Consider the following 22,100-nt stretch of genomic DNA (forward strand, 5'->3'; position numbering starts at 1 on the left):
GTCTAATATTCTCTGACTACAGTGCTAAGAGTGCCACTGAGGTAACTGTGCCAGGGAGCTAGGATGTAAATCCAAGTCTGTGTGACCCCAGTGTCTGTCCTGTTTCCTCCATACCATCCTGCCTCCAAAGAGAGAAACAATAGCAAGACAAAGAAGGGGCCATAGGTTTAGGTGTAGAAGAAAATCACCTTTGCCACAGATGGTAATTTACTTACCTGAGGTTTATCCACAGTTCTAGTCTCATGGAGGAGAATGCTGGCCAGGGGAAGGAAAGTACGAGGCTGAAGTACAAATGCTCTGTTCCTCCTTTAATAGGAGGCAGTGAGAAAATATTTAAGGAACTGAAACGCAAAACAAATTGCGCAGTCATAGATGTTACCAGTAAATGCTCTAAGGTCTTGAGTCAACAGCATCCAATCAGGACCCAAGGGGAGTAATGAAACCTACGGAGTCTCACACCAGAAGTATTTTAGTTTTTTTGTTTCTGTTGTTTCTGAGACAGTGTCTCACTCTGTCGCCCAGGCTGGAGTGCAGTGGCACGATCCTAGCTCACTGCAGCCTCAAGCTCCCAGACTGAAGCGATCCTCCCATCTCAACCTCCCAAAGTACTAGGATTATAGGCATGAACCACCACACCCGGCCTTTCTTCTAGTTTGTTGAGATTGGTTAACAGTTAAGGTGCTAGTGTCTTATTTCTGTTATAGTAACAGTTTCTATCTTTCTGGTAGCTTTTAGGATCTTTTCTCCTAAGTGTAGATCTCTCTACATTCATTGTGCTGGGTATTCAATGGGCCTTTTCAGTCTGAACTCTTGGGTCTCCCATCAAGCCTGGGAAATTACCTTCTATTGTTTATTTGATAACTTCCTACTGTCTGTTACTCTCTTTTTACTCTTTTGGTATTCCCACTATTCAGGTGAGAAATCAATTGATCACTTTTTTTTTTTTTCCATATATTATTTTCCTACTTTCTAAGGGTCTTGCTCTGTCATCCAGGCTGGAGTGCAATGGCACAATCACAGCTCACTGCAGCCACCACCTCCTGGGCTCAAGTGATCCTCCCATCTCAGCCTCCCAAGTTGCTGGGACTACAGACGTGTGCTACCATGCCCAGCTAATTTTTTTACTTTATTTCGTCTAGAGATGGGGGACTCACCACGTTGCCCAGGCTGGTCTCGCACTCCTGGGCTCAAGTGGTCTGCCGGCCTCAGCCTCCCAAAATGTTGGGATTACAGATGTGAGCCACAACACCCAGCTGTCCTCTCCTTTATATTCCAGCTCTCCAATCGTAGTTTAAAATTTCAGCAATTATAATTTCTCACAGCTCTTTCTTTTCTGTTATTTTCATAGTGTCAACTTTGCCCACACTGGTTCTCTAGGTCAGCTAAGAGAAAGCAATGTGTTCAATCTTGGGGGCAGCAGGGAAGACTTCTTTAATTTTTTGCCCCAGGGTAAACACTTGTGCCAAATATTCTGATCATGGGGTAGAGGGAGCTGACTGTCCCATGCACAGGCTTCCAATTAGTCCCTCAATTTTCAGCCCTTTATGTCACTCCAGCCCTCCTTCCTACCTGGCATCATGTCCACAGTTACTCCAAGCTTCTCCATAGGGCAGATAGTCTCCCATAGGAGACTCCATACTCAGGAAGCGGTTTCCTTGGGCTGCTTCCTTCATGACTACTAGTCCGTTTAGTTTCTACTTTCCAAGAATGTGTTAAAATATTCTGTGCTACTGGTCCCATTTCTGTTTTATTTTATTTTATTTTTTACCTTTAAGCTCTGTTGGACTTGACATTCCTATTTTCTTAATTTTCCTGGGTTTATACTTTTAAGAATCAGTAATATTGTGTATTACCAAAAACACGAATTAAAATTTACATAGAGTCTATAAAGGAAAAACCATTTCTCTACTCACATTTCTGACATCAAATATATGAGTTTTCCACCAACCAATTCTCCGCAGACAGCAGCTGAGTGTCCTACAATTTTACTCAATTCTGATGCTAAGTAACCAGAGTTAGTGCAGGCCCCACGGGTTAGGGGCTCAGCCCCCAAGACTGCCCCCTACTTCGGATGCCAGCCACAACTATTAGGAGCCCAGGGTACCCACACTTCTGTCCAAGTTCACTACAAATCAAGGGCATCTGCAACCCCCTCAGGTTCAATAATTTCTTTCTTGGGGGTTGGGGGAGTTTAGGAGCAGAGGTTTAATAGGCAAAAGAAAGAACAATGAGAACAGATCTCTCCCTTCTGAGGGGCTTCCGAAAGGAAAACCCGGCCAGCGGTGGACTGCACCAGATTTTATAGGCAGGCCTGAGGAGGCGGTGTCTGATTTGCCTACAGCCCACAGGTTGGTTTGACCAGGTGTGACGTTTACATAGCGCGAGGGGAAGGCTGGTCACCCCACCTGAATCTTACTATGACAAAGGGCAGAGTGACCTTGACATGCCATGTGCTTTCCAGAGCAAGGGCAGAGACTGATGCTCACTGTGGTGGGGGAGGAGACCCTCTGTTCCTAGAAAATCACAACAGCATGCCCCTGTGCTATATCCCCGGTTACTACAGCATTCCTTGTTCTTGCCTAACAAGATGACTTCCCTGCACTGTAAAACTCCCGCAGCACTGCATACAGAGGGAGGAGACACGGTGGTCGTGGATAGGAAATGAGGGAATTATGATAGGAAAGTTGGAGGTCCTGTTGCCGACACCCCTTAGAGTGGTCGGAGGCTGGGGTGAGTCCAGAAGCCTTCGGATGGCACCCGGAGGTAGCCCCAGCCAGAAATCCTCAGTTGCTCCAGGACCTCTTCCAGCCCCACACGACGGCTTGGTCCTCCGTGAAAGGAAACTGGTTCAAACATGGCTAATGTGCCCAGCTGCCCGTGGGCACTTGGGGTTCTCCATGTTCTCCCCAGCAAGCCTGTCCCCCGAGACTTGGAAGGCTGGCAGGCACGCTCATCATTTTTAAACGGCTAATTGTTGAAGGCAGTTTTCCCATTCACAGAAGCAGAAGGGGGCCCAGTATTTGGTTTGGTCTGATTCTAAAATGGAGGCCAAGAGCCTCGAAATCAAAGGACAGAGTTGAGGTGCGCTCCTCTACTCACCTTTCCAATGAATGCACCTTGGAATCCCAGACGAAGTCCCCAATATGAAGTGGCATTGTTGTCTGGGGTCAGTACCCGGGGTTCGTCGTCTCGCACCAAGAAGGTTAAGGACACAGATACACACGAGGAGTGGGTTTAGGAGCGGAGGTTTAACAAGCAAAAGAAAAAGGAGAACAGCTGTCTCCCTTGCGAGAGAGAGGGGCTTCCGAAAGGAAAATCCCAGTTTTGATCATTTCTTATAATGGCTCACACAACTCAGAAACTGTACTTATGTTTACTGATTTATTGTAAAGGATACAGATGAACAGGCAGTTGAAGAGGTACACAGGGCAAGGTCCAGAAGGGTCCCAGGTGAACACAGGACCTTTTGTCTTCTTGCAGTTTGAGGTGCATCGCCTTCTTGGTATGTGGTGAGGGTTAACCAAACCAAAAGCTCTCCAAACCTGCGGTTTATTTTTTAATGGAGGTGCCATCACTTAGGCATGATTGGTTAAATTACTGACCATTGGTGGTTAGTCAATCTCCAGCCCTTTTACCCTCTCTGGAGGTCAAGGGGTGGGGCTGCAAGTCCCAGACCTCTAATCATGCCTTAGTCTTTCAGGGCATAGCCGCCATCCTGAAGTTGTCTAAAGGATCCCAGCCACCAGTTAGCTCATTGTCATACACTCTTATCATCTGGAGATTCCAAAGGCCTTAGAAGTTCTTGTGTCAGGAACCAAGACCAAGTATTCTAATAAAAGATGTTTCTATTACCCTTGTCACTCAGGAAATTACAAGGGTTTCTGGAGATCCGTGCCAGGAACTGGATGAAGATCAAATATATATATTTATTATATCACAATATTGCAGCCTACTACTTGCCAGGGACAATTCTAAGCACTTTACATGTGTCCACTTAATTCCTTTAACAGTCCAAATCAGCTATTGCTATATCTCCATATTACAGATAAGGAAACTCAAGCACATAGAGGTTAAGGTTAACCAGGTGATCTGGCTAGTCTGTACTTTTACCTGATGTTATGCTGCCATACAGACTAGAATTTTTTGTTTGTTTGTTTGTTTTGAGATGGAGTCTTGCTCTATTGCCAGGCTGGGGTGCAGTGGCATGATCTTGACTCACTGCAATTTCCACCTCCTGGGTTCAAGCGATTACCCTGCCTCAGCCTCCCAAGTAGCTGGGACTACAGGTGCGCAACACCACACCCAGGTAATTTTTTTTGTATTTTAGTAGAGACGGGGTTTCACCATGTTGGCCAGGATGGTCTTGATCTCCTGACTTTGTGATCCGTCCGCCCTGGCCTCCCAAAGTACTGGGATTACAGGCGTGAGCCACCGTGCCCGTCCTATTCCTACATATTTACCCAAGAAAAATGAAAACACATGAACACACAAAGATTTATACAATAATGTTCATAGCAACTTTATTCATAATAATAACCAAAAAATCAGAAACAGCCCAGTGTCCACTGGGGATAAACACATGGATAAACAAAGTATCCATAAATGAAATACAGGTGGTAAAAAGAAGCAAAGTATTGATATATGCAACAAATGAATAAGCTCAAAAACATGATGCTAAGCAAAAGAAGCCATACATATTTAATTTTTAAAAATTGTATATAACAGACAAATCTCATCTACAGTGACAGAAAACAGATCAATGTCACTGGTGGCTGGAACTCCTCAGGAATACTGACCGCAAAGGAGCCCTTCTGGAATGATGAAGATGTTCTCTCTCGATTGTGGTGGTCGTGGCATGGGTACAGAACACTTGTCAAAAGGCATGGAATTACTCAAAATGGGAGCATTTTTACTGTATGTTAATTATAACTCAATAAAATTGATTTTTAAAAATTCTAAGTACATATATAAATACACTAATGTTTACAAAGCATTAAGAGAAGTGAAAAAGGCTGGGCGCAGTGGCTCATGCCTGTAATCCGAGCACTTTGGGAGGCCGAGGCGGGTGGATATTGAGGTCAGGAGATTGAGACCATCCTGGCTAACATGGTGAAACCCCGTCTCTACTAAAAATACAAAAAAATTAGCTGGGCGTGGTAGCGGGCGCCTGTAGTCCCAGCTGCTCGGGAGGCTGAGGCAGGAGAATGGCGTGAACCTGGGAGATCGAAATTGCGAGCCGAGGTCGCGCCACTGCCCTCCAGCCTGGGCGATAGAGCAAGACTCTGTCTCCAAAAAAAAAAAAAAGAAGTGAAAAAATAATTCCATGTTTGAGATTTGTTTTTAATAAGGTTACCTGAATTTGTTTTTTAAGTTTAGTAGAATTCTTTTATCAGGACCTGTTTTTAAGTTACCTACGTACCTCTGTAATGGGATTACAGGCAGTAACTCTCACACTTCAACATTTATCGTGACCACCTGGAGGATTTGTTAAAGCAAAGACTGCCAGACCCATCCTCAGAGTTTCTGATTCAACAGGCCTGTGATGGGGCTCAAGAATTTGCGTTTTTTTTTTTTTTTTTGAGATGGAGTCTCACTCTGTTGCCCAGGCTGCAGTGTAGTGGTGCAATCTCAGCTCACTGCAACCTCCTCCTCCCGGGTTCAAGTGATTCTCCTGCCTCAGCCTCCTGAGTAGCTGGGATTACAGGTGCCCTCCACTACGCCCGGCTAATTTTTGTATTTTTAGTACAAACAGGGTTTCACCGTGTTGGTCAGGCTGGTCTCGAACTCCTGACCTCGTGATCTGTCCACCTCAGCCTCCCAAAGTGCTGGGATTACAGGCATGAGGTACCGCCCCCGGCCAATAATTTGCATTTCTAATGACTTCTTGTGTGATGCTAATGCTACTTACTGGTCCAAACACTACATTTAGAGTCACTGACTGTAGAGATCCTTAAAAGATCCCTAGTCCTCCAAAGAGTCAATTCTTAATGCTTAAAACTTGAACTAGGCTGGGCATAGTGGCTAACGTCTGTAGTCTGTAATCCCAGCACTTTGGGAGGCCTAGGAGAGAGGATCGTTTGAGGCCAGGAATTGAGACGAGCCTGGACAGCATGACAAGAGTCCATCTCTTAAAAAAAAAAAAAATCAGCCAGGCATAGTGGTGCACGCCTGTAGTCCTAGCTACTGGAGAAGCTGAATTGGGAAGATCACTTGCGCCCAGGAATTCAAGGCTGCAGTGAGTTGATTGTGCCATTGCACTCTAGCCTGAGAGACAGAGTGATACTGCCTCAAAAAAATAAAAATTTAAATTTAAAACAGAAACACAAAAAACCTAAGCTAAATTATCCCCTAAGGCCGGCCAGGGTGGCTCACGCCTGTAATCCCAGCACTTTGGAAGGTCCAGGTGGGTGGATCACTTGAGGTCAGGAGTTCCAAGACCAGCCTGGCCAACATGGTGAAACCCTGTCAGTACTAAAAACACAAAAATTAGCCAGGCATGGTGGTGCACGCCTGTAGTTCCAGCTACTCAGCAGGCTGAGGCAGGAGAATCACTTGAACCCAGGAGGCAGAGGTTGCAGTGAGCCAAGATTGTGCCACTGCACTCTAGCCTGGTTGACAGAGCGAGACTCTGTCACAAAAACAAAAACAAAAACAAAAAATAAATAAATAATCCCCTAAGAGGAGTATATCCCAGGAAAGTATAACACCTGAAACTTATAAGAATATCTGCCCTGATGATAAGTGATAGAAAAGAGACAGGCCAGGATTTAGCCTCTGTGTTTTTCCAAATTAGATACCAACATCTCAAACTTGGGAGAATTCACTTTAAAAATTCAGTTTTTACGGCTGGGCACGGTGGCTCAAGCTTATGATGCCAACACTTTGGAAGACGGAGGCGTGCAGATTAATTGAGCCCAGGAGTTCAAGACCAGCCTGGGCAACATAGGAAGACGCTGTCTCTACAAAAAAAACCTTTTTTAAAAATTAGCCAGGCACAGTGGCACACACCTGTGGTCCCAGCTACTAGGGAGTCTGAAGTGGGACCATCACTTGAGTCTGGAAGGTCGAGACTGCAGTGAGCCATGATTGCACCAATGCACTCCAGCCTGGGGAACACAGCAAGGCTTTGTCTCAAAAAAAAAAAAAATTCCAATTTTTAGTTTAAGTATCATTCCCAGAAGAAAAAAATAGGCTGGGACCAAATAATGGTTACCTCACTTTAAAATCTTTATTTCTACATTTTTTTGAATTAAGTAACAAAATTTAAAAGATACAAAAGGATCTACAGTGAAAAGTACGTCTCCCTTCTATACCTGACCCCCAGCCTCTCAGAGGCTGCCTCCTTTAGATGGGATGGGTGCTTTCCAGATGTCCCCACTGTGCATCAACCAGCCCCCTTTCACTTACCTGCATTGTCTGCCTGACCCCTTTAGACATCTGAGCTGCCTCCCAACCCACTTTACCACGCCTCTCCTGCATCCCCACAACACTTGGCATGTCGTTAGCACTTTCACACAAGCTTCTTTACAAGGCTGTGTCTTTTCAGATGGGGAGATTCACAGATGCATGAGGTTAGGTTTCCTTCTTTTGAGTATCTACATCCCTGATAACTAGGATTGTGTCAGACTTACGGCAGATGTACAAGTTTGTTGAGTGAATTAATGAATGAATGGGCAAATTGTGTATTATTTCCAGGGTCCTGAGGTGTGACACAAATAGCAATTCAGTCAGGTGAAATCAATAATTTAAATCCCTTCAGGATCCCAGCTGAGTTCCCAGTCCATCTTGTAATACTTCTCCCCAGAACAGACTTAGATTACCTGGAAATAATGAATCCTCTGCCCTTACAGAACTGGATCCAGAGCGGGTACTAGGGCACTCTAAGACTACTTCTCAGAAATGTGACAACCTCCTGTACCGTTTTTCTCCTTACTACAGGGCCCAAGGACTGAAACTTCTTATCTTTTCTCCTAAACTCTGCCACCCACTAATGGCCTCCAGACTGGGATTCCACTAACCCACTCCCCAAGGGCTGACTGCACCCTTTCTTTGTCACCACTCATGAAATCATTTCATGCTATGAATTTGCCAGCCATTCTAGAGATATAGCTGAACACACACATGACCACAAACATGAGGAAGTTATAAAGTATTGAGAAATCCTTCTAGAGGGGGATGCAATGCCACACCACTGAGCACGAGATCTGGCTTCCTGAGCTACCAAAGGATATGACACAGCCCTGTGGGCAAAGTAGGATCAATGGGAAATGGAAGAACTTAAGAAAAGTAAGTTACTTCTCCTTCCTCCCTTCAATGGACTGCTCAGAGGGGCAGTTTCTCCTTATAAACCTTCTGGAGAAGCCCCACACTCTAAGTGAACACACTTGCTGGGAGGCTCCTGTATCTCGTCACAGCTTATCATGAAGTCCAGCCACTGCACTTAACGCAATGCATCATGTTTTTCCTTGCCTTGCTTTCCCTTTTCTTCCACTCTCACCCCCCTAGATCTGCCCCTTCCTAATAAAGTAACAACACTTTCATCTTTGCCTCAGGTTCTACTTTCTAGGGGACTTAAGAAATTGTTGTTGGCCAGGCATGGTGGCTCACGCCTATAATCCCAGCACTTTGGGAGGCCAAGGCAGGTGGATCACGAGGTCAGAAGATCGAGACCATCCTGGCTAACATAGTGAAACCCTGTCTCCACTAAAAACACAAAAAATTAGCCGGGCATGGTGGCAGGCACCTGTAGTCCTAGCTACTTGGGAGGCTAAGGCAGGAGAATGGCATGAACCTGGGGGGCAGAACTTGCAGTGAGCCGAGATCATGCCACTGCACTCCAGCTCTGTCTCAAATAAAAAAAAAAAAAACAAAAGAAAAAGAAAGAAATTCTTCTTGTTGTAATTTCTTGTTGTTGTAATTTTTGTTTGTTGTAATTTCTAGGGTATACAATTTTCAAACTAGTGAGGAAAAACACAGAATGGTAGAAAGTAAGTAATCAAAAAGAAGGAAGGAAGGAAAAGATAGTGTTAAATATGCAGTTAAAAAAACTAAAAAAAAAAAAAAGGAAAGATGGAATTGTTGGAACCAATAACACAAAGATAATAAATTTAAACCCAAATATATCAGTGGTAATCTTTTAATAAATAAATATATTTGTTTATTAAATATAAAATGTACACAGTAAATATAAATGAACTAAATGCTTTAGTTCAAAGACAAACAGAATAAAAATTATGAAATAAAAATGTATACACTTGAAAGTATTTAAAATAAATCTAATTTTCATAACGAATTTTAAGCATTAAGGAGTTTTGTAACTGAATAGTGGAACTCAGAAAGACATCCTATTCAGAAGGATCTCTCATGTTAATAGTTTCCTTTACTATATTGTATATTGTAGTATACTGTAGAGTTTCAAGAAAACAATTAAAGGCCAGAACTGTCTTACATTACCATTTCTATTTCTGCAATATTCAACAAACCAAAATTTTCTCTGTAATTGTGAAAAAAGAACTCCTCCTCAAGCATAACCAAAATTTTGTCTTAACCTTATCAAATACCCAAAACTGTAGAGAGATAAAGCTGTTAACAGAGACACGGATATCCCTTTTTATCCAGTCAAGAGGGTGAGTCTCTAATAGAGAGTTCTAGTAACTTTTCAATAGGTAATTAATGAAGGCCTTCCTTCTAAACCAGATAGGGGGAGATAGAATGCTCTGAGAGTACTAAAGGCATCTCCTGCAAGCCACTGATACCTTTGTTGACAGAGCAGACGGAAGAAAATAGCAGTTACTAGGTAACCTATAGCTGAAATTTGTGTCCACATAAAGAACCACTGGGTCTAGGCTCATGGAGTATGACTCCTGAGAGAAACTCCTGTTACTCTAATCACATTGTGTGTGTGCGTGTGTGAATGTGTGTGCACACACACTTACTAAAGATGCATATTCCTGGGCTCCCCTGAAGATCTATTGAATAGATTCTCCAGGGTGGGACTACATTGTCTTTACTGATAATGTTCTTAACTAAAAATTCTTAGTTATAAAATCACAAATTTCCGCTGGGCACGGTGGCCGAGGTGGGTGGACGACCTGAGGTCAGGTGTTGGAGACCAGCCTGATAAACAAGGTAAAACCCTGTCTCTACTAAAAATACAAAAATTAGCCAGGCATGGTGGCAGGCGTCTGTAGTCCCAGCTACTCAGGAGGCTGAGACAGGAGAATTGCTTGAGCCTGGTAGATGGAGGTTGCAGTGAGCCAAGATCACGCCACTGCACTCCAGCCTGAGTGACGGAGCAAGACTCCATCTCAAAAAAAAAAAAAAAAAAAAAAAGTCACAAATTTCATAGTGAAACTCAATCTAGAGTACCTGAAGTTTATATACATAAAATAGACATATCTTTGCTATGAAAGCCTGATTTACTCTTAACTGGGTATAACCAGAAAAGAGTTCTGCCTATAATGATATATCTGCATTGAACCTAAAACACAGACTTCATCATACATTCTCACCTAAATTTCTCTGATGACCCAGAGTAAAGCAGAAGGTTTAGCATATGAGAGTGAAAGGATTTGAATCTCACTTTCTGTCAAACTTTTAGAGCTCTGTTAACCATGGTTGGTATCAACTATGATTTTAGGCAACTTTGCTTATGGTAAAAATAACTCGTAATTGTTACGGTATCTGGATTGGGATGCACTATAAATAATCTAATGGAGACTTCAAGCTTTAGGCTTTCCTGAGTGTGGTGACTCTTGAAATTGACACATCCCTTGTGGATACCCTGGAAGCTGTGTTTATGGAATTGTTAAGAGATATTGGTTCCTTGATGCCTGTGGAGGATCTTATCTCCTTGCACCTAAACTGTAACAGTGGACTGCTACAAAGACTTCCACTGCTAATGAGGACTGCTTGATGCTGTGCTGGCAGGCTGTTGTTTCTGTTTAGTATCCTTTTGAGTAAGCGGGTACCAAGTATGGCCATGGCAGTCTTGTGAGTCTGAATGTTTAATCTAAAGTGACTTCTGTTGGTCATAGCCACAAATAATTTCAGATGTACTAACTTGATAAACATATTCCAAATGTTTGGTTAAACCAAAAAAGACCTCTCTGGTGGATGTAGCAGTACATCATTTCATATGTATTAATTTCATAACACTTTTTTTTTTTCTGAGACGGAGTCTTACTTTAGGGTGGAGTGCAGTGGCACCATCTCAGCTCACTGCAACCTCTGCCTCCCAGGTTCAAGCGATTCTCCTGCCTCAGCCTCCCAAGTAGCTGAGACTACAGGCATGAACCACCATGCCCGGCAATTTTTGTGTGTGTTTTTAGTAATGACAGGGTTTCACCATGTTGGCCAGGCTGGTCTTGAACTCCGGACCTCAGGTGACCTGCCCACTTTGGCCTCCCAAAGTGTTGGGATTACAGGCCTGAGCCACGGTGCCCAGCCTAATTTCATAACTATTGATAAATTTTCATCTTACACTGAATTTACATTTAGACTTAACTTTCTTCTTACACTAAATTAATGAATTAACATAAATCATATTCTATATTTAATTATAAAAACATAAAATTATCACATCAATTTAATTATTATAAGTAATTTATACATACTGCATAATGACTTTGAAAACAGTATAACTCAAAATAATAGAAAACAAAATTAATTGAATGAAGTACTACTGAATTTCAGGTATTTCTGTGACAGAACACAAATGTAAAATTTAATAAAATATTACCTTTTCTTAGCAAAAAGTTTATTAAGTCAGATTATCCTTTCATGTTTTAAATGAAGCTTCTTCTAAATAAGTCATTTTATTCACAGTTGCAAATTTCTTTTTAACACATACAATGTATAGTACATGCTGGAATCAAACACCTGAAGGAGCTGGAATCTTATGAATACAGCCAGGGCAACAGTGTAGAGAATCATGAACAAAAACATCACAGTCCACACAGAAAACATTTTGGCACATAGCACAAACATAAACCTGTAGTGAAAAGGAGAAAAGTGATAAACTAGTTTCCAAAAGTTAATTACAGCACAGCTAGATGACATTCAAGGTGTGCTTTGCTTTTTTGTATCTCTATCAGTTTTTTCCCACTACCTACTTTATTACTTCCATGTACTCTATATTCTCAAATCTATAGCAATTAATTTTTTACCCCAAACTATCCCTTAGAAATGAGGGAATGACTTTGTTTTCGAGCCTTTAAAGTCTATTCTATTATAGTTCACTCTCAATTATTTCATTCTAAGGTTTGGGAAAGACATGAGCTTCAAACCAGTGCTACTTTTGAATGCTTAGCAAGACCACTTGATTGATTCAATTAAAAAGAGAAGCATAAAAATTTAACATAGATTTAATTATTCTTAGGGAATGACCTCACAATTGCAAATGTTATATTTCCTTTTCAAGTAAACCTTTCAAAAAAATATGTCAAATGACACAGATAAGACAAATAAAAAGGAAAAAACTACATTTGTTCTTTCAGCATTACATATATGGGTACTTGTGCCTTGGGATAAAATTTCCAGGGCAGATTCATACACAGATTCAAAAATCACTAAATCTCAGAAGTATGTGGCTTTGGATAAAAAAATAAAAACAAAATGAATGAATAAATAAATCTCAAACAACACAGACAATGACCTATTCTTAAAAACTCAAATGAGGCCGGGTGTGGTGGCTCACACCTGTAATCCCAGCACTTTGGGAGGCCAAGGCGGGCAGACTGCTTGAGCCCACAAGTTCAAGACCAGCTGGTCAACATGATGAAACCCAGTCTCTACTAAAAATACAAAAATTGGCTGGGCATGGTGGCACATGCCTATAATCCCAGCTACTTGGGAGGCTGAGGCACAAGAATCACTTGAACTTGGGAGGCAGAGGTTGCAGTGAGCCAAGATTGCATCACTGCACTACAACCTGGGTGACAGAGCAAGAGTTCGTCTCAGAAAATAAAACCAAAAACCTGTCAAATGACTCAAAAAGTAGTTCCAGTAAAGAGGAAGCTACTGATGTCAAAGAGGTATATACAATTTAATAAAATTACTTTATAAATTTGTGACAATGGAATAGCAATACTTATTATTTTATATAATTTATATAGTTTCAAATAGGAACATGTAACTAAATTAAAAATTAAAGCTAGACAGTGATCCATATTATTTACATCTATACAAGTTTATATATTAAAGTTGGCCCTCTTCAAAACTGAAAAAGTATTTTCTCATTGGCATAATGGAAGAATCACCTATTATCTGTGGCCACCTTAAACAACTTCAATGTGTTATCACACAGCTTAAAGTATAATATGAAGAAAATATTTTAAATACTTTCAGATTAAATGCAGTTTAGCTTGAAAGATAAAGACAAATTACATGTTTTACAAGGGTGTACCAAAGTAGACAAAACAATCAAAGAATTTTAAAAAAGAAGAAAAATATTTAAAAACTTTTAATACAAAAATTTTTTAAAAAGATGAATTACAGCCGGGCATGGTGGCTCATGCTTGTAATCCCAGCACTTTGGGAGGCCAAGGTGGACGGATCACGAGGTCAGGAGATCGAGACCATACTGGCTAACACGGTGAAACCCCGTCTCTACTAAAAATATAAAAAAAATTAGTTGGGCGTGGTGGCGGGTGCCTGTAGTCCCAGTAACTCGGAAGGCTGAGGCAGGAGAACGGCATGAACCGGGAGGTGGAGCTTGCAGTGAGTCGAGATCGTGCCACTGCTCTCCAGCCTGGGTGACAGAGCCAGACTCAGTCTCAAAAAAAAAAGAGATGAATTACAAAGTATCTTTATAGCAAAAATTATAATGCAGAATAACAAAACTACTATTTAAACTATTTTGTTCCCATTTTACCTCCACCTATTGTAATTATCTTTACAAGAAATAAACTGATATGAGCCTGGTCTTTAACAACCTGTTGAAAACTTATAGTACCATTTATTTCAGTATTTCTTATACATTACTTAATATTTAGAAAGCCAATGAACTTACATGTTGGTCTTTCAATTCCCCCTGACATCCATAACAAAATCTGAAAAAAAAGTTTAACAATCAGTTTTTTCTTAAAATTCACTCATTAAAATAGTTCAGCAAAATCTCAATAACTAGAATCCTTTAATTAATATGTACTTGTCTTCACATGACTTTCAGGAAAAAAGAGTTAAGAATACCAAAAGGCCAGCACTTTGGGAGGCCGAGGCGGGTGGATCACCTGAGGTCAGGAGTTTGAGACCAGCCTGGCCAACATGGCGAAACCCCGTCTCCACTAAAAATACAAAAATTAGCCGGGCGTGATGGTGGGCGCCTGTAATCCCAGCTACTTGGGAGGTTGAGGCAGGAGAATCGCTTAAACCCAGGAGGTGGAGGTTGCAGTGAGCCGAGATGGTGTCATTGCACTCCACGCTGAGTGACAGGAATGAAACTCCGTCTCAAAAAAAAAGAATACCATAAATTAAAAAAAATTCCACAGTATATACAAGTTCATCTGACAGCCCAAAATGTAGTTTTTATTTTCATTAAGGTTAAATGTGAGCATGCTTTATTTTTCATTTTTTTCAAGTCAAGGGTCTTGCTTTGTCTCAAAGGTTGGAGTGCAGACGTGCTATCATGGCTCACTGCAGCCTCAACCTCCTGGGCTCAGGTGATCCTTCTGCCTCAGCCTTCTGAGTAGCTGGGACTACAGGCATGCATCTCCACGCCTGGCTAAGTTTTTATTTAGACAGGGTCTTGCTATATTGCCCAGGCTGGTCTAGAATGCCTGGGCTCAAGCAATCCTCCCATCTTGGCTTCCCAAAGTGTTAGGATTACAGTCATGAGCCACCGTGCCCAGCCAGAAGCACTTTCAAACTTTTGTTTGATAGTCAGTTATTCTAATAAGTGCTACTTTGTGATTCTTCACAGTTACTGGCTATGAACCTCCAACTATGAAAGAAGAGAATTTAATTCTCTTTCAACCATCTTGAACCCAGTAATGCATAAATATGTAACTAATGTCATTCTCAATTCTTTCTACATAGTTAACTCTTCCTTTTGGATAGAATAATAATCAATGTTTAGTTTACTATGCCTATAAAAATATTCTCAGCTAAGCCATAAGTTTTCCCCTATTTAAAACATTTTTTTTTCCTGGAAATACTGTGTTGCTATTCCCAAGGTTAGTTTCCTATGTAATTGACACTAATTCAGGCCCAGTCTTCTCTGGAATAGTATAACTGTCCTCTCAATATATTTAAATACATCAGGAGTTCTGCAGTTTTCATCCCCTTGGTGATATCTTTCCTGGAGCATTCTGACTGTCTCCAAACTGGACTGTTCCCCATATGTGACACACAGGTATCATTCTGGAATTTCTTCTTACCATCATGCTAGGCCGTTCTTCAGCCTGTTTTGAATTAGATACATATTACTAGACCCCATGTCATTCTCTTTCTCTGTTCCTTTGAATCACCTATCTCTTCCAAACCTTCCCCAGAAAAATATCTTTTTGAGACCTTACAAGTCTAAAAATGTTGTTATTCTACCTTCACTTAACTGATAGCTTGGCTGGGTACCTAAGGGTAACAATTTTCACTACAAACTTTGAAGGTGACTGCTCCCTCTCTGCATCCAGTGTTGCTAATGAGAAGTCAAACAAGTTTAATTCCAGATCCTTTGTATGTGACCTAGTTTTTCCTCTCTGGAAATGTTTAGGGTTAAGGATTTATTGTGTATTCTGAAATTTCACAATTATGGGGTCTGTCTTCCTTCAATACGGTTAGGCACTTGGCACTCCCTTTCTTTTATCATTGTTGTAGATATGAGGTCTTGCTATGTGACCCAGGCTGGCCTGGAACTCCTGGCCTCAAGTGATCCCCATCTTAGTCTCCCAAAGTACAAGGATTAGAGCTATTAGCCACCCTTCCCAGCCAATAGACCCTTTCAATCTAGAAAGTTCTGTCCTTCAACAGAAAATTTCTTTGAACTATGTCTTTGATGATTTTCTATCCTACTTTTTTTTTTCTCATATTATTCTCATACTGGACCTTCTGGATGAATCCCTAGTATTCTTATCTTTACTCTCCTATTTCAACCTCTTTATTTTACTCCTTTTATTGTACTTTCTGGAATATTTCTTCAACTCCATCCTCTATAGCACTGGGTTTTTCCTTTATACTACATTTAACCTCAACCATAAGCAAATAAATACCAAGCTAAAACAATGAGACTTTTTTTTTTGTCTGTCAGTTTTAGCCAATATAAAAAAGTTTCATAATACCTAATGTTGGCTAAATGTGGGAAAACAATAAATGAAACTTCTTTGAAGAACAACTTTACAATATCTATCAAAATTCACAAAAGATGTAAAACTCTTGACTCAGTAATTTTACCTCTAGGAATTTACCATGCATTTATACTTGTACAAATGTTCAAAAATACAGATATAAGCATTATTTGTTAATAGCAAAAAAAAAAAATCTTATATCCAACAGGAAACAATTGGTTATATAAACCATAATTATCCCTGAAATATGCAACAATTTCAAAAACAACACTGATCTAGATATGGTGACGTTAAATGACTTCCAAATGATTTAAGTGTGAAAAGCAAGATGGATACATAAGCCGGGCGCGGTGGTTCAAGCCTGTAATCCCAGCACTTTGGGAGGCCGAGACAGGCGTATCACGAGGTCAGGAGATCAAGACCATCCTGGCTAACACGGTGAAACCCCCTCTCTACTAAAAAATACAAAAAAAAACTAGCCGGGCAAAGTGGCGGGCGCCTGTAGTCCCAGCTACTCGGGAGGCTGAGGCAGGAGAATGGCGTGAACCCGGGAGGTGGAGCTTGCAGGGAGCTGAGATCCGGCCACTGCACTCCAGCCTGGGCGACAGAGCAAGTCTCCGTCTCAAAAAAAAAAAAAAAAAAAGGATACATAATTGTCTTCTGCTAGCCAGTAAGCGTTTAATGTGATTCCTAAATCCTGGATGTTCTTTTTTTTTGAATGGAGTTTCGCTCTTGTCGTCCAGCTGGAGTGCAATGGTGTGATCTTGGCTCACTGAAACCTCGGCCTCCCAGGTTCAAACGATTCTCCTGCCTCAGCCTCCTGGGTAGCTGAGGGTTACAGGTACCTCCAACCACACTCGGCTAATATTTGTATTTTTAGTAGAGACGGTGTTTCACCATGTTGACCAGGCTGGTCTCGAACCGCTGACCTCAGGTGATCCACCTGCCTCGGTCTCCCAAAGTGCTAGGATTACAGGCATAAGCCACCACGCCCAACCGATCCTGGATATTCTTAAAAGTAGTAAATCTTTATTTTCTGAAAACTATTCTATAAAAGATTGACTACCTCTATTTCAGACTTTGTTATATTCCACACAAATACCATTCATAAAAATACTTAAAGATTTTAGGTAAATTATGTTATGCCATATTTTTATTTTATTTTATATTTGAGACAAAGTTTCGCTCTTGTTGCCTAGGCTGGAGTGCAATGGCATGATCTCAGCTCACCACAACCTCCGCCTTTCAAGTTCAAGCGATTCTCCTGCCTCAGCCTCCCGAGTAGCTGGGATTACAGGCACGCGCCACCACTGGGCTAAATTTTGTATTTTTAGTAGAGATGGGGTCGAACAGGCTGGTGTTGAACTCCTGACCTCAGGTGATCTGCCTGCCTTGGCCTCCAAAAGTGCTGGGATTACAGGCATGAGTCACCGTGCCCAGCTTTTTTTTTTCTTCTTTAAGAGATGGTGTCTCACCATGTTGCCCAGGCTAGTCTTCAACTCCTGGCCTCAAGTGATCCTCCCACCTTAGCCTCCCAAAGTGCTGAATGAGCCTCTTATTTTCAGTAGTATGCTAGGACTGGATTGTACTGGCTCAAGAGGATATATTGTTAAATATGTATTCAAGGATTTTGAGAACTGGTTAATTGGTAGCTAAAAATCGGCCATAGTGGGAGTATTCAAGCCATGGAAATCTGTGAATACTACCAGTCAGGGTTTTTTTTCTTTTCCTTCCGGAAAACTGATTTAGTAGTACAATCATTACCCTTATTTATACATACGTGGGTTTAGTGAAATTATTTGGTTTCTGGAGATTCAGATCTATTTAACAATGAGTCATTTCAATCATAACCACGACATTCTTCATCTCATCTTCCATATTAGAAGTACTCTTGTCCAAGCCAATAGGATTATTTTTTAAGGTAGTAACAATCTATTCAAACATTAGCTTACCACTTATAACAGATACAAATTAATCCAAACTGATATACCTTTCTCCATTATATTCTTCTAGGGGAATTTCTTGAAAAGCATCCAAAGGAAACAAATGATGGTAAGACCGTGCCAAGTGGGGAGCAGACACCAAAGTAAGACCTAACACATTAAGCAGAGAGACATGTTGAGTAGTCCAAACCTCATGAAGACAACGGCTGAAAAGACAAAAGATGTAACTTTGGCAGAATATTTTCAGTTTCTTTTAGGATGGCAGTTATTCATTTTACCTGTGGCTATAACAGAAGATTGTAGGATGGAATCTTACTTCTGTCACTAAGTGTGTAACCAACCTGTCTTGGTCTATTTGCTTACTTATAAATGAAATAAAATTAGAAATTCTATTAGTTTAGTTCTTCATTCTTGTATATATTTACTTTATAAAGGTAAGAGATGGAAAAATGTCTACTAGATCTACTGCACTGCCTTTAAAGAATATACTTTTTTCAGAAAGAGGATCAGAAAACTAGAATGCTACATTTGTATCTGGAAGTGGAGTACTAGGCACTCCATTTAAAAAGTAATCTATTTTTCTTTGCACAGATTAATTCCAGAAACATAGGAATAACTTAACATTTACATTAATTTTAGCAGCAATACAGGTAAGAAGTCATTCAACATTTACTGAATAATGAATAGTTGGTTTCTTACCACAGATTTTACATTCAACAGGTAGCTCACAGTACTTTGCCCGACACTGTGGACAGAAATAGCCTCCTAACGTAAGCCCTGGCTCAGTATTGCCATCCAAATGCCTGTAGAGGGGAAAAAAAAGGTAATATATAAGAATCTGAAAAGTTAGAGCAGGAAAGCACATTATCTTGATCTTAAAATCTTGACACTATTTAAAAATCTATTTAAAAGTCTGTATTTTTGGCCAGGTGCAGTGGCTCACACCTGTAATCCCAGCACTTTGGGAGGCCAAGGTGGGTGGATCACCTGAGGTCAGGAATTCAAGACCAGCCTGGCCAACATGGTGAAGCCTTGTCTCTACTAAAAAACACAAAAATTAGCTGGGCATCTGTAATCCCAGCTACTTGGGAGGCTGAAGCAGAATTGCTTGAACCCAGGAGGCAGAGGTTGCAGTGAGCTGAGATAGAACCACTGCACTCCAGCCTGGGTGACAAGAGTGAAACTCTATCTCAAAAAAAAAAAAAAAAAAAAGTCAATATTTTTAAAAAATTTATAACTTTTTGTAGAGATGGGGGTCTCACTATGTTGCTGGTCTTGAACTCCTAGCCTCAAATGATCCACCTGCCTCGGCTTCCCAAAGTGCTGGGATTATAGGTGTGAGCCACCGTGCCTGGGCTGAAAGTCTATTTTTAAATCTGTATGTCTTATAGCTCAATTATGCTACATTCATTTTTTGCCTTCTCTTCAGTTTTTTTTTTTTTTTTTTTTTGAGACAGAGTCTCACTCTATTGCCCAAGCTGGAGTACAGTGGCGCAATCTCAACTCACCGCCTCCGCCGCCGAGGTTCAAGCAATTCTCGTGCTTGGCTTCCTGAACAGCTGGGATTACAGGCACGTGCTACCACGCCCAGCTAATTTTTGTATTTTTAGTAGAGATGAGGTTTCATCATGTTGGCCAGGCTGGTGTCAAACTCCTGGTCTCAAGTGATCTGCCTGCCTCGGCCTCCCAAAGTGCTGGGATTACAGATGTGAGCCACTACACCCAGCCCTTCATTTTTAAGTTTCTATTACTATCTTTGAATTCACTAATTTTTTTCTTCTGTAGTGTCTAATCTGCTGTTAATCCCAGCCAATATATTTTTCATCTAAAACACTGTATTCTTCATCACTAGAAGTTTGATTTGGGTCTTTTTTATACCTTCCATATCTCTTCTTACCATTCTCATGTTCTATAATATCCTGAACATACAGAGTACATTTATAATATAATTGTTGTCCTAACATCTTTGTCTACTAATTCTTTTTTTTTTTTTTTTTTTTTTAGCCTGTCACCGAGGCTGGAGTGCATGATCTCAGCTCACTGCAATCTCTAGCTCCTGGGTTCAAGTGTATCTTGTACCTCAGCCTCCTGAGTAGCTGGGATTACAGGTGTGCGCCACCAGGCCTGGCTAATTTTTGTGTTTTTAGTAGAGATGGGTTTCACCATGTTGGCTATACTGATCTCAAACTCCTGGGCTCAAGTGATCCCCCCACCTAAGCCTCCCAAAGTGCTAGGATTACAGGCATGAGCTACTGCACCCAACCCTTTGTCTATTAATTCTACCAACTGGATTATTTCTGGGTATGTTTCCATTCTGTGATTTTTCTCCATTTTATGGGTCATATTTTCCTTTGCATCCTTGGTAATTTCTGCCAGGGATTGTGAATTTTGCTTTGCCAGACATTGTGAATTTTGCTTTGTTTTGGGTGCTGGATTTTTTCTTTTTCTTTTTTTTATATTCCCTTAAATATTTAAGGGTTTAATATTTAGAATATACTTCATTAACTTGGAAATAGTTTAATCTCTTCAAAACTTGCTTTTAAGATTTGTTAGGCTGGTCCAGAACAGCTGTTAGTCTAGATTTTTCTCTCTTTTTTTTTGCCTCTGGTTCCAGTTCTTGTGATAGAATTAATTTGATCCCATTACTGTGGACTCTATTCAATGCCTGTCATGTTAAGAGGTACTTCCATACAGACTGGTGAGAACATGAATGTTCTCTGTGTGAGCTCTGGGAATTGCTCTGTCTGCTGCTTTCCAGTAGTCTCCTCACACGAAAGTGCTGATCAACACTCAGCTGCTGACTCATGAGCAGCTCCCCAGAGTCTCTGCAGTTCCCCAGAGAGTTCTCTCTGTGCAGCTCTTTCCTCTCCAGTACTCTGACCTGCAAAATTATCACCATCTCAGCCTCCTTGAAAGATGAACTTTGTTTCTTCAACTCAACAACATCTCCAGCCTCTGTCTGCAGCCTGGAAATTCCATCCAGGCAGTAAGCTGGAGTGCTCTTAGGGCCCATCTCATTTGTTTCCTTTTTTTCAGGGATCATTATCGCAAGGCTTGCTGTCCAATGTCTGAAAACCACTGTTTTATATACTTTGTCTACTTTTTTTGACAGGAGGGTAAATCTAGTCCCTGTTACACCTTTTTGGCTGGAATCAGAAATCTTGTTTGTGATTTTTAAGAATTACTCTCTTAAATTTAATTTTGTTTTATAATTATGTAAAATACAAAGCTCTGAAGTTAAAACACAGTACAGTAATATTCTATATAACATTTTGGTCAGTGATGGACCACATATATGACAGTGGTCCCAAAAGATAATACCACATTTTAGTTGCACCTTTTCTGTGTTTAGTTACACAAACACTAAGTGTTACATTACAACTGCCTACATTATTCAGTACACAATATGCTGTACAGGTGGGCAGCCTAAGAGAAATAGGCTATACCATATAACTGTGATGTTAGTAGGCTACACTATCTAGGTTTGTGTAAGTGCACTCTGTGATGTTTGCACAATGATGGTATCACCTAATGATGCATTTCTCAGAACGGATCCCTATCATTAAGTGATGCATTCAGAAAAGTCTAGGGTCTATCCCTTTGCTTTTCCCTACACACTCACTGAGGTAAACATAAAAAAAAAATACTTCCCCCTCCACCCCTTTTAAGTTTTTATTATTTCCATACTACTGTTTTTATTATTAACATAAACAAGCAAATATATCCACTTACATCTCTTCTTTCTTCTTAGGTGATCAGTAGCATACTACAAAATTCTCTTAAACTTACTATTTTACTTAGTAATATATCCTGAAGATCACTCCATACAAGTATACAGACATACTCTTCATTGCTTATCTTTTGAATTTATAACTTA

At 40.7% G+C, this 22,100-nt stretch overlaps 2 protein-coding genes across 6 annotated transcripts in view; both read right to left on the minus strand.

Annotated features, from left to right (window-relative positions):
• NAIP (NLR family apoptosis inhibitory protein) overlaps positions 1-3,840 on the minus strand; it is a 51,602-nt gene extending 47,762 nt beyond the window's left edge. Inside the window, exons 1-2 of one of the 2 annotated variants that reach the window (XM_038010471.2) lie at positions 3,100-3,840; positions 216-341 (exon numbers count right to left, since the gene is read on the minus strand). In XM_038010471.2, coding sequence (XP_037866399.2) covers positions 216-341; positions 3,100-3,155 — 182 coding nt within the window. In that variant the 5' untranslated portion in view covers positions 3,156-3,840. Of the gene's footprint in view, positions 1-215; positions 342-3,099 lie in introns of those variants that run through there. The other variant, XM_038010470.2, reaches the window with a different exon arrangement.
• A 7,901-nt stretch (positions 3,841-11,741) lies between these two features.
• GTF2H2 (general transcription factor IIH subunit 2) overlaps positions 11,742-22,100 on the minus strand; it is a 33,816-nt gene continuing 23,457 nt past the window's right edge. For 3 of the 4 annotated variants that reach the window (XM_038010468.2, XM_038010465.2, XM_038010466.2), the window contains exons 13-16: positions 18,923-19,026; positions 18,271-18,373; positions 14,012-14,051; positions 11,742-11,992 (exon numbers count right to left, since the gene is read on the minus strand). In XM_038010468.2, coding sequence (XP_037866396.1) covers positions 11,873-11,992; positions 14,012-14,051; positions 18,271-18,373; positions 18,923-19,026 — 367 coding nt within the window. In that variant the 3' untranslated portion in view covers positions 11,742-11,872. Of the gene's footprint in view, positions 11,993-13,430; positions 13,612-14,011; positions 14,052-18,270; positions 18,374-18,922; positions 19,027-22,100 lie in introns of those variants that run through there. The other variant, XM_073014707.1, reaches the window with a different exon arrangement.

Source organism: Chlorocebus sabaeus, chromosome 4, assembly GCF_047675955.1.
Source record: "Chlorocebus sabaeus isolate Y175 chromosome 4, mChlSab1.0.hap1, whole genome shotgun sequence".
Lineage (NCBI taxonomy): Eukaryota > Metazoa > Chordata > Mammalia > Primates > Cercopithecidae > Chlorocebus > Chlorocebus sabaeus.